Genomic DNA, 14,845 nt, shown 5'->3' with positions numbered 1-14,845 from the left:
GGTTGGATGGCATCACTGACTCGATGAACATGCGTTTGAGTTAGCTCCAGGAGTTGGCGATGGACAGTGAAGCCTGACGTGCTGCAGTCAATGGTGTTGCAAAGAGTCGGACAGGACTGAGCGGCTGAACAACCACGACCACCCTAATAAGCTTTAACTCACATGTCATTAGCTAGAAGTGAGCCCAGTGGCCAGCCTTAGCTGTAGGGAGCCTGGGAACACAAACAAACGTGTGTAAGTAGAGGCATCTCCAACCTGAATAAAACTGGCCTTTTCACCATAAGAATAAAGGAGAGAGTGAAGAAAAGATAAAAGAGCTAGAAATGTCTGCCATGAGCATCACAAATGCTGGCTGTTTTGAGTGACTGTAAATAGTCTCTTCTTCGCTTATAATCTGATGGTCTGCCTGAGCAGAATGTTTTCATGGTCACTTTTAGAATTATGGACAGAAACTGGAATATTATCTCAGGTTGGGCTCAATAGAAGCAGAGTCTGAAACAGGGGTTTAGGTGTGTTTGATTTATTATTAAGGGTATACTAATTGGGAGAAACTTGAAAGGGAGTGAGAGGAACAGCCAAGGGAAGGGAAATCATCCAAAGGAGGATGCATTCTCATATGAAATTTTGCTGAGGCTTAATGGACAAGGAGGGCTTCCCTCATGGCTCAGACAGTAAAGAATCTGTCTGCAATGCAGGAGAGCTGGGTTCGATCCTTGGGTCAGGAAGATCCCCTGCAGGAAGGCATGGCAACCAACTCCAGTATTCTTGTCTGGAGAATTCCATATACAGAGGGGACTGGTGGGCTACAATCTATGGGGTCGCAAAGAGTTAGACAAAGCTAAGCAACTAACACTTTACTTTTGTAATGCATAAGGGGCCATGAGCCTAAATCAAGCGTGACACAGAATCGTTCCATGTTAAAGAAGCTCAGCCTTTCACCATTGACAAATCAGTCAGCCATTTGCTACCCCATCCTATGCTGAAGTAAGTGGCCATGATAACCTCCCAGGTGAACTCTCTGGGTGATGCAATGTCCACTGGCCAAGACAACACTCCATCGAGGGTGATAGGAATGAGTTGTTAGCCAAAGCACTTGCTGCACTAGCTGTGGGGGGTGGGGTGCCCGTTGGGGTGGGGAGGATCAAGAGCTCTTACTACAGATATTAATTATGATGCACTTTCCAAAAATCTGCCTTTATTTCTACCTTATATTCTTTGAGAATGTAGCCCTAGATATATTGCTATGATTAAAAGCTGTTGGAAAAACTGATTCAAGTTGAAAGTATCTCATTTTCAAGAAAAACAATTAACAGGTGTTGACTTGTTTTGTTAAGCCACAAATGCCAAAAGGGCTTTATAATTTGCTCTGGGTATTAACCAGGATCCAATCTGTAGTTCACAATCTCATCAGAGCATGTAAATATTTCATAGTTTTAGTGTCTCATTTAAAGCTCAGTGAATATTTAATTGAAGTTGACCAACAAAATAACTGAATTATGTTGCATTTAGTTAGGCCTGAAATGAGCAAGCTCTTCATTTTCTCAAGTAGTTTGAGGCTAAAATTATTCCAACTTCATGAAATATTCTACAGAATTTTATAAGTAATTAAAAGACTGTAAAATAGACTCAAAAGCACATATTAAATATTGAGAAAAACATGAAATAAAATGAATTTTCAACTTTAAATGCAAGAAAATAGTTTAATGTCTTGTGGCCTACATTATTTATTAGTTGGTGGATTAAACTATTCTCAATACACTCTTTTTGACATAAATAAAAATAGAACCTTTTCTTTGATGCTTGCAAATTAAATATTCTAGAATGATGATGTGCAAACATCTATAAGATTCATATTAACAGGAAACCATGCATGAGCCACTCAAGTAAGTCAGCCCAGAAAGTGTCTCTGAACCTTAGGTCCAGCATTAAGCAAGGTATATACTAAAAATAATCCAAAAAAGAGAAATATTGAGGACTTCACTGGTGGTTGGGTCCAGAGGTTAAGAATCTGCCTGCCAATGCCAGGGACAAGGGTTCAATCCCTGGTTGGGGAACTAAGATCCCACATGCTACAGAGCAACTAAGCCCACGTGCTATAACTTCTGAGCTCACACACCACCTCTAGAAAGTCTGTGCAAGATCCCACATGATGCAATGAAGATCCCACACAGCCAAATAAATAAATTTTAAAAAGAGAGAGAGCGAAATATTGGTCCACATTCAAAGTAGAGAAGGCTTCCTAAGAAAGAAGCTTTCCCATGGTCTGTTAAATCTCCATAAGTGTCAGAACTGGACTTCAAAAGAAGTGAGTGCTCTGATTGACCTTAACTTGGATGACATGGAATATGTCACTTCTGCCAAATCTGAAGACATTTTAATTGGAATCAAAGCATTGCCAACCAGTCCCCATGTTAAGGCTGCTAAAAACTACCTGGTAAGTTTAGCATACTAATGTTTGAATTCTTTAGTCCTGAGTTAGTTTCTATTTATAGGACCTAAATAATTGAATAACAAATTCTCAGAAAACAGACCATGGGGCCATGGTGACACAGGGCTGTGTGATAAAACAGAGCATATCCACACAGCTGCCTTGTGAGAAACAACTGGCCAATTTGGGTTTTCTCCCCTTTGCTCTTAGTCCCTTTTTAGATATTCAAATGGACTGCCTACTTCAATTGTAAATACCCCAGTATATGTGCATGTGTTATGCACACAAACACACATCACAAAAACTTCAGACTGTTGTCTAATAATGGCACCTCTTTCCTTCACTTCTACAATTCTGGCCCTGTCACCCTTGGTCCTCAAGGATGGGGAACCATAATTAGTATGGAGAAAAGACAAGAAGGCATTTTCCTGTTGCATTCAATGGCGCATTCAGAATCACACAAAATTCTGTAGTGAATGACAATCGCTAAGCAAAAGTGGCAGTCTGACTAGACCCTTACTGTCTATAGAAGGACACTATCCTGTCCAGGACAGGAGATAAGAGAATGGTTGATAAGCATTCATCATGAAAGGTGATGAACATTAGGCATCCTGTGACCAATGTGCCTGGTCAGAAACAGAATCAGGGATAACTTTTCTTTGTTTAGAGTACTTTTATGTCATTTCAGATGAACATTTACATTGAGGACTCATGTTGTCAAATCTACTTAATATTTAGGTACATGTAACATTTTAAGACTGTGTGTTTCCCAATGTCACGTGACTTACCTGTTTATCGAAAGCCAACCAAGATGGTGATTCAATTCCCATTCCTTTAGGAAATACACTGTATTTTGGCTTTATATTCTGTCCGAGAAGCAGTTCTCCACCTATTCCTGGTTTATGTTCACTCACCAGCATCCTAACATTGTTGCAAAAGCCCCAGTGTTGAGATTTGTGGAATTTCTCTTTTCCCATCTGTGAACACAAGAGACAACCCAAAATGGCCAAAGTTATTCTTTCTGCCTTTTCTTTTTTTTTTTTAAGGTAAACACATTTCCCATCATTTATTTTTCCCATTACAAAATGCAAATTAGAGTGGCAAATAATTATGATCAATCTTCACCATAAACTTGTGCCTCATTTTAAATTCAATTCATTTTAACAAATTCAAAACCTTGAAAAGCAATAAGAACAAACCCAATGCTCCATGCTATTTAAAACATTTCAAAATAACTGTTACTGCAAGTGAACATTTAGGACATTAACTTGCTAATTGGTCTATTCCGTTTATTTGCCAAGAATGCAAACGGGAAAAAAAGAAACTTCTCTACTTCAGAGTAAAAAATGTAACAGTTTTCCCACAGAAATTGAAATATTATCTTCATCAAAATGGAGAATAAAATCTTTTCTTCATTAAAGTAAGTGTCACAGGAAATTTGTCAGAGCTGACATTCTCCTCCTAATTGTAGAACCTTGCCCTCCCTCTTCCCCACTTCCCCCTCACATCTTTTCTGAGGATCTGAGCAGAAAGGGCAAAGCCCAGATAATGCTTCCAAGGATTGGCAAAGATGTGGGCCAACACCAATGTGCATGCACTGCTAGTAGAAAAGTAAAGCAGAAAAATCAATCTGAAGAAAGATATGGTGATACCTAGCAAACTGAAAGGTATATGCTTGCCCAGACACCTAGCATGTCTACTTCTAAATATCTTCTGTCCCTTACATGGGGAGCTATAAATCAGATTATTTGTTACAGCAGTGTTAGTAAGAGTGAAAAGTAGGAAACAATCTAAATGTCTATCAGTAGCAGAAAAGATACCTCAATTGTGTTCTCTTTATAAAATGGAATATAAATACAGAGGTCTAAAATTATATGCATCAATATGGACAAATTTCAAAAACTGTCAACCAAAAAAAAGGTAGTAGGACACAAAATTTGCACTTCATCTTATATATAAAGTTGAAAATATTCAAAAATACAGGGTTATTTATGGATAATATAAGCATACAAATGATAAGCAGCAAATTCAAATTAATATAATATCCATGATAATACATGACATATAATAAATATCACATGGTATTTATATGTGATATATTAATATATTTGTTGTATCATATATCATATTATGAACATCCAGATACACCACAGCCCTGTAGAAAAAATAGAACATTTCAGATACAATTAAAACTCTCTCTCATCCCAAGTTCCTGATTTCAATATCTGTAAGTCTGCTTCTGTTTTGTAAATGAATTCATTTGTATGTTTTTTTAAAAATCAGATTCCACATATGAGTGATATCATACGATTATTTGTGGATGAACACACTACTATATATATGACAGATAACCAACAAGGACCTACTGTATAACACAGGGAACTCTACTTGATATTCTGCAGTAACCTATATGAGAAAAGAATATAGAAAAGAATGAACATATGTATCATATATGTATAACTGAATCACTTTGCTATATGTGTGTGTGTGTGTATGTGTGTGTGTGTCTGCTCAGTCATATTCAACCCTTTGTGACCCAATGGACTGTAGCCCACCAGGCTCCTCTGTCCATGGAATTTTCCAGGCAAGAATACTGGAGAAGATTGTCATCTTCTCCTCCAGGGGATCTTCCCAACCCAGGGATCAAACCCACATCTCTTGCATCTCCTACATTGGCAGGTGGACTCTTTACCACTAAGCCACCTAGGAAGCCCACCATATATGTAAAACTGAATCACTTTGCTTTGTACCTGAAAGTAACACAATCTTGTAAATCAATTATACTCCAATAAAAATAAAATATTTAAAAAATAAATATAAGCCCTCCCTCAGAGTTCATGCTCCTTGTCTCCCTCTCCAGAGGTAACAAGTATCCTGAATTTGCTGCTTGAACTTGAATACTTTGCCAGGATTATGTAGATTCAGGGCAGTAGCCTCTTGCAAAGCATGATGCATTGGCAGGAAGTATGAAAGGAAGTTCAAAAATACTTTGTTTTAAGGCAACCTATGAAATGGGATAAAATGTTTGCAAATAATATACATGAAAAGGAATTAATATCCAAAATATAAAAAGAACTCATACAACTCAATAACAAAAAATCTGATTAAAAAATGGACAGAGGATGTGAACACATATTTTTCCAAAGAAGATATTCAACTGGCCAGCAGGTACATAAGAAGATGTGCAACCTCACTAATCATCAAGGAAATGCAAATCAAGTCCATAATGAGATACCACCTCACAGCTGTTAGGATGGCTATTTTGTCAAAAAGGTAAGAAATAACAACTGTTGGCAAGGATGTGGAGAGAAGGGAACCCTTGTGCACTGGTGGGGAGAATATATATTGGTGTAGCCACTATGGAAAATAGTATGGAAGTTCCTTTAAAAATTAAAAATAGAACTACCACATGCCTCAGCAATTCTACTTCTGGGTATTTATTCAAAGAAACTAAAAATACTAACTTGAAAAGATATGTACACCCCATGTCCATGTAGCATTATTTACAATAGCCAAAAGAGAAACGACCTAAAGTGGCTACTGACAGACGAATTAATATTATTATATTATTCAGCCATAAAAAAGAATGAAAACCTGCCACCTGCAGCAACATGGATGAACCCTAAGGGCATAACACTAAGTGAAATGTCAGACAGAGAAAAACAAGTATCATATGATTGCACCTATATGTGGAATCTTAAAAAGAATAAAAAATAAACAAGCTCATAGATTCAGAGAACTGATTGGTGGTTGCCAGAGGTGGAGGGTGGGGGTGGGCAAAATGGGTGAAGGTGATCAAAATGTACAAACGTTCAATTATAAAATAAATAAGTCATGGGGATGTAATACACAGCATCGTGACTATAGTTAATACTGTACTATTGGTATATATTTGAGAGTGTCAAATAGAATAAATCTGGAAAATTCTCATCACCAGAAAACAAAAAACCTCGTAGCTATTGTGTGATAGTAGATGCTAACCAGACTTATTGTGATCATTTTGCAATATATACAAAGATGGAATCATTACATTTTATACCTGCAACTAATATAATGTTATATAAAGAAGGCTGAGCACTGAAGAATTGATGCTTTCGAACTGTGGTGCTGGAGAAGACTCTTGAGAGTCTCTTGGACAGCAAAGAGATCAAACTAGTCAATCCTAAAGGAAATCAACCCTGAATATTCATTGGAAGGACTGATGCTGAAGCTCCAATACTTTGGCCACCTGATGCAAAGAGCCGACTCATTGGAAAAGACACACTAATGCTGGGAAAGACTGAGGGCAGGAAGAGAAGGGGGTGCCAGAGGATGAAATAGTTGGATGGCATCATCGACTCAATGGAAATAAGTCTGAGCAAACTCTGGGAGATAGTGAAGGACAAGGAGGTCTGGTGTGCTGCAGTCCATGGAGTCGCAAAAAATTGGACATGACTTAGCCTCTGAAGAATAATGACAAATTAATATTAATAAAAATTAAATACCCTAAAATTAAAAGGAAAATATAAGACCTCATTTTTTCTTATAGTGAAGGCAGCCTGGAAGAACAGGGAAGGGCTTGAGTAGCCTTGCTCAGGAGAGTCAGGGCCACACAGATGCCCCAGGAAGACGAACAACGCAGGCAGAAGGCTGCTGGAGGAAAGCTAGAGGCAGTGGTTAGGATGGTGACTGGCAGCCTGGCTCTGTCCCATAGAGAATCCATTGCCACAACCTCCACCACCACGCCACTCCCCTCTGACACACACTCATACACAACACTCAGTTTACCATAAGTCAGTCCCAAATCACCATAGCAAAGCAAAAGCTGGGTTGGTTAAAATGAATGGTGGAATAACAGTGAATTTTATAATAATGTCCCTCTTTCAGAGCAAGTATTTTGGGTAATCACAAACTCATCTCAGGTCAAACCAACAAATGTTTGTTAAACATTTACTATATTCCTAACTTTGTGCCAGATATGCATGCATGCATGTCGCTTAGTCATGTCCAACTCTTTGCAATCCCATGGACTGTAGCCCACCAGGCTCCTCTGTCCATGGGATTCTCCAGGCAAGAATACTGGAGTGAGTTGCCATTTCCTACTCCAGGGGATATTCCTGACCCAGGGATCCAACCCACATCTCTTGAGTCTCCTGAATTGGCAGGAAGATTCTTTATCACTCTGCCACCTGGGAATCTTTATATGCATTACCTAATTTTGCCATCTCAAAACTATGTGATAGGCATTATTACAGCCATTTTACAGAGGCAGAGACAAGTTGACTAGCACACCCATGGTTATATGGTAAATACTGGAGTCTGCATCTGAATCTAAGCTCATTGACCCTAATCTCTGGTAAGTCTATCTACCCTGAGCCATAAACTGATGGGCTGGAGTAATAGTGTTGAGGTCCTTCAGGGAGCTGGATACTGTCTTGAGCCTGGAGAAATGGGATGAATAGGACAGGAGAAGAGGGAAACAGGAACCCTAAAGCTCTGCTGATGGGACAGTTAACTATCATTCTGGAAAGCAATGCGGTACTACTTGGCAAAACTAGGGATGTGTATTCCCTGTGATTCAAGAATCTTACTCCTGGATATGCATCTCAGAGAAATTCTCACAGTAGCCAATAAATGGAGATATATGACAATGTGTAATGGTACAGTAGGTCATCTACATACAAACAAGTTCCATTCAAAGAGCACATTCATAAGTCCAATTTGTAAGTCCAACAAAGTAAGTCTGTAAGTCTAAGCTACAATTTCACTCATGCCTAGTGTTGATAGAACACACATTCACATCTTTGAAAGCCCACAACCTGAAGGTTTGTACATAGGGGACATACTGTATTTTGGGAAAGTCGGAGACAACCTCGATAAATATGTTGATGAAATGGATAAGAAAATATGGCTTCATGGATAAGTACACTATGGTGGATCTTCATTTCATTTCACTTCTTTGAAGCAATAAACCAGACGTATGTAGGCTGTCGTAATAAATGACCGTGGATGTCGTGGCTGAAACAACAAACTAATTTCTCACAGTTCTGGAGCCTGGGAAGTCTAAGACAAGAGTGCTGGCCAATTCAGTTGCCCAGTGAGGGTTCTATTCTTGCCTTGAAGACTGCCAATGTCTCCCTGTGTCCTCACAGGGCAGTGAGAGAGACAGCAAGCTCTCTGGTGTCTCTTCGCATAAGGGTATGAATTTCATTATGGGGGCCCCATCCTCATGATCTCATCTAAACCTAATGACCTCATCTCTAAACACCATCACACTGAGGGATAAGGGTTCAACATATGGATTTGGGAAGGACACATAGCATTGGAGAGAGAAGGAAATGGCAACCCACTCCAGTGTTCTTGCCTGGAGAATCCTGTGGACAGAGGAGCCTGGTGGGCTGCTGTCTATGGGGTTGCACAGAGTTGGACACGACTGAAGTGACTTAGCAGCAACACAGCACTGGATGTACATATAGCAACATAGATTCTTAAAACATACTGTTGGGTGAAAAATGGTATCTGTAGCATACTATATCATTTACACATTTTTAAAAAAACAATGCTACATATTTTGCAAGAACACACAGAGATTCAAGAATGCACATCATGACTTCCCTGGTGGTCAGTGGATAAGAATCCACCTGCCATTGCAGGGGATACAGGTTCAATCCTTGATCCAGGAAGATCCCACATGCCATGAAGCAACTAAGCCTGTATGCCACAACCACTGAGCCTGTGCTTTAGAGCCCACAAGCCGCAACTACTAAGCCTGTGTGCCACAACTACTGAAGGCCACATACCCTAGAGCCTCCACTCGAGCTGAAATTACTGAAACCTGGGCGCCTAGAGCCTATGCTTTGCAACAAGATAAGCCACGGCAATGAGAAGCCTGTGCACCACCATGAAGAGTAGCCCCCGACTGCCACAACTAGAGAAAGCCAGCACACAGCAACAAGGACCCAGCACAGCCAAAAATAAAATTAATTTTTTTAAATGTGCATCAAATGTGCTTCTGCATTTAAATGTGCATCTGTATGGAAGCCTATATAAAGTCGAAAGGGAAAGAGATTAGGGATTGGGAATGATAAGGAATAAAAATACATAAAACAAGAGAGAGACCTTGCACAAATCAATGGTGGCACTGTGTCATAAATGAAGGAATATAATTAATTCACCTCTTTCCACCTGGCATTAAAAAAAAAGGATGGATTCGAATGAGAAGTGAGAAGCACGCAGGTGAGGTTAGCTGCTAGGTGAGAGAAAAAGGCCTGAAGAGGGTAAATACAATGGGAATGGGAAGGAAAGGGCATCATATGGGACAGAAGCTTCAAACTATCATTGAGGAAGGGCAAGTTTGATTGTTTCTTTTCCCAAATCATTTCAGACTGATACTTTTATAAAATACAATAAAATCAAGTATAAACATTTGAAATGAAAACAAATACATAAAAACTTACAAGCTCACTGATCACACCCTCAGATATCATGGCAAGGTCAATTTGCTACAGAAGTTTCTAAAGACTTTCAGTGTCACAGATACACACCACACTTGGAGAAGCACTGCTACAGTAGACACTGGGTAAAGAAACCAACATGTGTGATTGGGTGTGTTAAGAAAGAAAGAGACATGGGAGGTGACTTGCAAGTTTCATGCCAGCCTCACTTCCACTTGGGAAGGGGTAAGGAGAGCAGAAAAGGCAATAAGGACAACAAAGTACTTCTATCACCTGGCTTCTTAGCCTATATATTGCTGCAGCTCCCAAATATGGATGTAACAGCATTGGCTGAGCTTCTCATTTCTGAAATTTCTGAAAGAAACTAAAGCACTGGATTGAGCCTGAAGAGCCCTCAGCAAGGCTGGCCTTCCCTTTCTTGGTCACCATCACAGCAGCAAGGCAAAGAGAAGAGACTGGAAGAAGCAAAGGGCTTCCCCCACCATACATCTACACAAGTGCTATGAACTCTTGTCAGTACATTTCTGTCCAGCTAGTGACAATGACTAAGTATACCATACAAGGGGGCCTTTTTCTGTAAACTACCAGTGAGATGAAAACTGAAGAGAAATCACAATGCCTAAAGTTCAGAACATAGTTCAATCAAGTTCCTGCTAAATTGATGAGCAATTTCTCTATGCAGACTATTAGCTAGATATTGTCAAATATTTTCAACTCTTTTGCTAAGTAAAATCAAGTCAGCCAGACAAGATTCTTGAATACTTTTAACATGAAAGGAACTATTACTAAATCCTTTCCAAAACTCTTGATTTGTGAGTTGTGAATTCACACATCCAAACCCCAATCAACAACAATATACCTATGCTTCCTTAAGTTCAATGATGTCAATTTCCATTGACATCATTATTTTCATCAGCACAGCATGCAAAAATTCTATTTCTGCACTATCAGAATATTAACTTGAAATTTCAATTCAAAATTCTATAGCTCAGAAACTAATTGCTTGGAGTATTTGTTTGGTATGATATAAAAGTACATAGGGACCTGTTTCAAATATTTGCCCCTCCCAACATACACATACATATACACAAGCTTGAGATTTGCCATTACAATCTCTTAGGATCAGCTGTCAACCTGCCCTATGCCATGGTAGCTGTGAAATGGTGCTCAATCTCAGTGTAAAGAGATTAGGCAAATGTTTTAGCAAATGATAACATCAGGAACATATTATCCACAAATCCAGTGTTCCTTGATACCTCAACTCCTTGGGTCCCATCACACTTACAGTGCCACCACCAGAAAGGTAGCAGCCAAAGCCAGACTCTCCTTGATGTTTCACATCACATTAATAACTGGTACCACCACCCCTTCTCTGTTGCTAGAGATTAGAAGAGCAGTCTATCACATGATTGAATTGATTAGTAAATAATCATAAGTTGCCAGGCCCACCATAAAAACCATAAAGCTAACCCAAACTAAGAAGCAGGTTATAATCACCAGTATTGGGAGTTGTTTATGCATGTATAATCTCTTTCAGAGCTCCAGCACATCAGAGTCTCTTCATTTCTACCTAGACTGCATCCAAAGCCCAGATACTTGACAACCTTGCTATGACCAAGGCAAGAAGAATAATGTGTTTGGTAAGAACCTGACAGGTCATTAGTGCCACCATTAGTTAGAAGCGCATCTTTGCACATGTAAATACCATTCTCATAGCCAAAAGCTGACATGTGTAGCAGTCCTCTAAGTACTTTAGAAGTGATAGATTCTTTTATTTTTTTATTTTTTTTAATTTATTTGTTTATTTATTTTTAATTTTTACTTTACAATTCTGTATTGGTTTTGGCATAGATTGACATGAATCCACCACAGGTGTACATGCGTTAATTATCAGAAAAAAAATCTCTGAGTAAAGATGGGGATACTCAAGAACAGAGTTTAAGTAATTTGCCCAACGCCAGTCAACTAATATAAATAGTGAATCCAGGATAAAAACTCAATGCCTGAGCCCACAAATATTAGGCCTTGCATTGTGTGTGCGCTCTTAGAGAAAAGGAATAGATCTCCCCTTGCTTAAGTCATCAGGTTTGAATTACCACTTTCGCTTTTGACAAATGTAATAACAAAAACGACCACCATGACGTGGGAGGGAGGGAACAGATCAGACAATTGGACCTAGATCCAATCTCTTAAAAGCAGCATAGGTATTAGAGAGTACTGCAGATACCCTCTTACAGCCACCAGAAGTTACTAAAAATTCAGGGCCTGAAGAGAGCCAGTTAATATTAAATATTTTAATATATGTCAACAAAACTTACTTGTCTAATTACTTTTTGAGGTTGGTGGAAAATCTGATGCCAAACTACCTAAAACTATCATTCATTTTTACATTTATTTATTTATTTTAATTGGAGGATAATTACTTTACAATATCAGGATGGTTTTTGCCATACATCAACATGAATTGGCCATAGGATACATGTGTCCCCCTCCATCCTGAACCCTCCTCCCACCTCTCTCCTCACCCTATCCCTTCAGGTTGTCACAGAGCACTGGCTTCGGGTGCCTTGCATCATACATCAAACACACTGTTTATCTATTTTACATATGGTAATGTATATGTAAAACTGTCATTCTTAGGTGGACTTCCCAGGTGGCTCAGTGATAAAGAATCCACTCATCAATGCAGGATACCCAAGAGAAGTGGGTTTAATCTCTGGGTCAGGAAGATCCCCTGGAGGAGGAAATGGCAACCCACTCCAGTATTCTTGCCTGAAAAGTCCCAAGGACAGAGGAGCCTGGCAGGGTACACCGTCCATGGGGTAACACACACACACACACATACACACACACATCATTCATAGGTAGTCCTGTCTGACTAGATTTGGGACTAGTTTGTTTCTGTTCCATGAATAGATTCTTTTTTACCTCTCTCTTCAGAGCATATTTATTTTAGAAATTCATCTTCTCTTTTCCTCTTTTCTGTATTTTTATAGAGAAAAAGAAGTAACTGAGCAAATCCTATAAACCTCCCAGAGAAAATAATAACAAAATTGCCTTGGGTAGAGCTCAGGACCAGAGGAGCATGAAACCTATCATTACTTATTAATAAAGCTAAATCACTCAAAAAGAAACCCAAAATGTGAAAATTTTAAAAAGTCATGTCAAAGAAAACTTCAAATATTTTTAAACTAATTTTTTTCTCTTTCAAAACCTAACCTGGAAAAATGTTGTGCTCATGATTCTCAGCCATCAACTCAATGTAACAATAAGGTTGGTTCTATATATTGAATAATGTATTTAAATCAGTAAAGGAAAAAATAAACTTAAATCAGTAGGATCTAGAAAGTTGTGCAGCCCTTCCTCAGAAAACACTGCTTTTTTTCCTCTAAATAATTAAACTCAGAGCACCAATCAATAAAAAGAATTCTAAAGACTTCCACCAAAGTCAGTTAACATCACTGGCTCATTGTAGCTGATTAGTACCTGCATGCATGCTAAATTGCTTCAGTTCAGTTCAGTTTAGTTCAGTCGCTCAGTCGTGTCCGACTGTGACCCCATGAATTGCAGCACGCCAGGCCTCCCTGTCCATCACCAACTCCAGGAGTTCACTCAAACTCATGTCCATCGAGTCGGTGATGCCATCCAGCCATCTCATCCTCGGTCGCCCCTTTCTTCTCCTGCCCCCAATCCCTCCCAGCATCAGAGTCTTTTCCAATGAGTCAACTCTTCACATGAGGTGGCCAAAGTACTGGAGTTTCAGCTTTAGCATCATTCCTTCCAAAGAACACCCAGGACTGATCTCCTTTAGAATGGACTGGTTGGATCTCCTGGCAATCCAAGGGACTTTCAAGAGTCTTCTCCAACACCACAGTTCAAAAGCATCAATTCTTTGGTGCTCAGCTTTCTTCACAGTCCAACTCTCACATCCATACATGACTACTGGAAAAACAATAGCCTTGACTAGACGGACCTTTGTTGGCAAAGTATTCTCTCTGCTTTTCAATATGCTATCTAGGTTGGTCATAACTTTCCTTCCAAGGAGTAAGCATCTTTTAATGTCATGGCTGCAATCACCATCTGCAGTGATTTTAGAGCCCCCCAAAATAAAGTCTGACACTGTTTGCACTGTTTCCCCATCTATTTCCCATGAAGTGATGGGACCAGATGCCATGATTTTCGTTTTCTGAATGTTGAGCTTTAAGCCAACTTTTTCACTCTCCTCTTTCACTTTCATCAAGAAGCCTTTTAGTTCCTCTCACCGTCTGCCATAAGGGTGATGTCATCTGCATATCTGAGGTTATTGATATTTCTCCTGGCAGTCTTGATTCCAACTTGTGCTTCTTGCAGCCCAGCGTTTCTCATGATGTACTCTGCATAGAAGCTAAATAAGCAGGGTGACAATATACAGCCTTGACGTACTCCTTTTCCTATTTGGAACCACTCTGTTGTTCCATGTCCAGTTCTAACTGTTGCTTCCTGACCTGCATATAGGTTTCTCAAGAGGCAAGTCAGGTGGTCTGGTATTCCCATCTCTTTCAGAATTTTCCACAGTTTACTGTGATCCACACAAGCAAAGGCTTTGGAATCGTCAATAAAGCAGAAATAGATGTTTTTCTGGAACTCTCTTGCTTTTTCCATGATCCAGCGGATGTTAGCAATTTGATCTCTGGTTCCTCTACCTTTTCTAAAACCAGCTTGAACATCAGGAACTTCATGGTTCACGTATTGCTGAAGCCTGGCTTGGAGAATTTTGAGCATTACTTTACTAGCGTGTGAGATGAGTGCAATTGTGCGGTAGTTTGAGCATTCTTTGGCATTGCCTTTCTTTGGGATTGGAATGAAAACTGACCTTTTCCAGTCCTGTGGCCACTGCTGAGTTTTCCAAATTTGCTGGCATATTGAGTGCAGCACGTTCACAGCATCATCTTTCAGGATTTGAAATAGCTCCACTGAAATTCCATCACCTCCACTAGCTTTGTTC

General features: G+C 39.4%; 1 protein-coding gene across 1 annotated transcript in view; it reads right to left on the bottom strand.

Annotated features, from left to right (window-relative positions):
* The window catches only part of EFHC2 (EF-hand domain containing 2), a 220,788-nt gene that overhangs the window by 188,650 nt on the left and 17,293 nt on the right, over positions 1 to 14,845 (bottom strand). The window contains exon 2 of the mRNA XM_040266147.1: positions 3,217 to 3,405. Within this exon, the coding sequence (XP_040122081.1) occupies positions 3,217 to 3,405 (189 nt within the window). The remainder of the gene's footprint in view (positions 1 to 3,216; positions 3,406 to 14,845) is intronic.

This window comes from Oryx dammah, unplaced genomic scaffold, assembly GCF_014754425.2.
Source record: "Oryx dammah isolate SB20612 unplaced genomic scaffold, SCBI_Odam_1.1 HiC_scaffold_23, whole genome shotgun sequence".
NCBI lineage: Eukaryota > Metazoa > Chordata > Mammalia > Artiodactyla > Bovidae > Oryx > Oryx dammah.
This window is presented reverse-complemented; position numbering and strand designations above follow the sequence as displayed.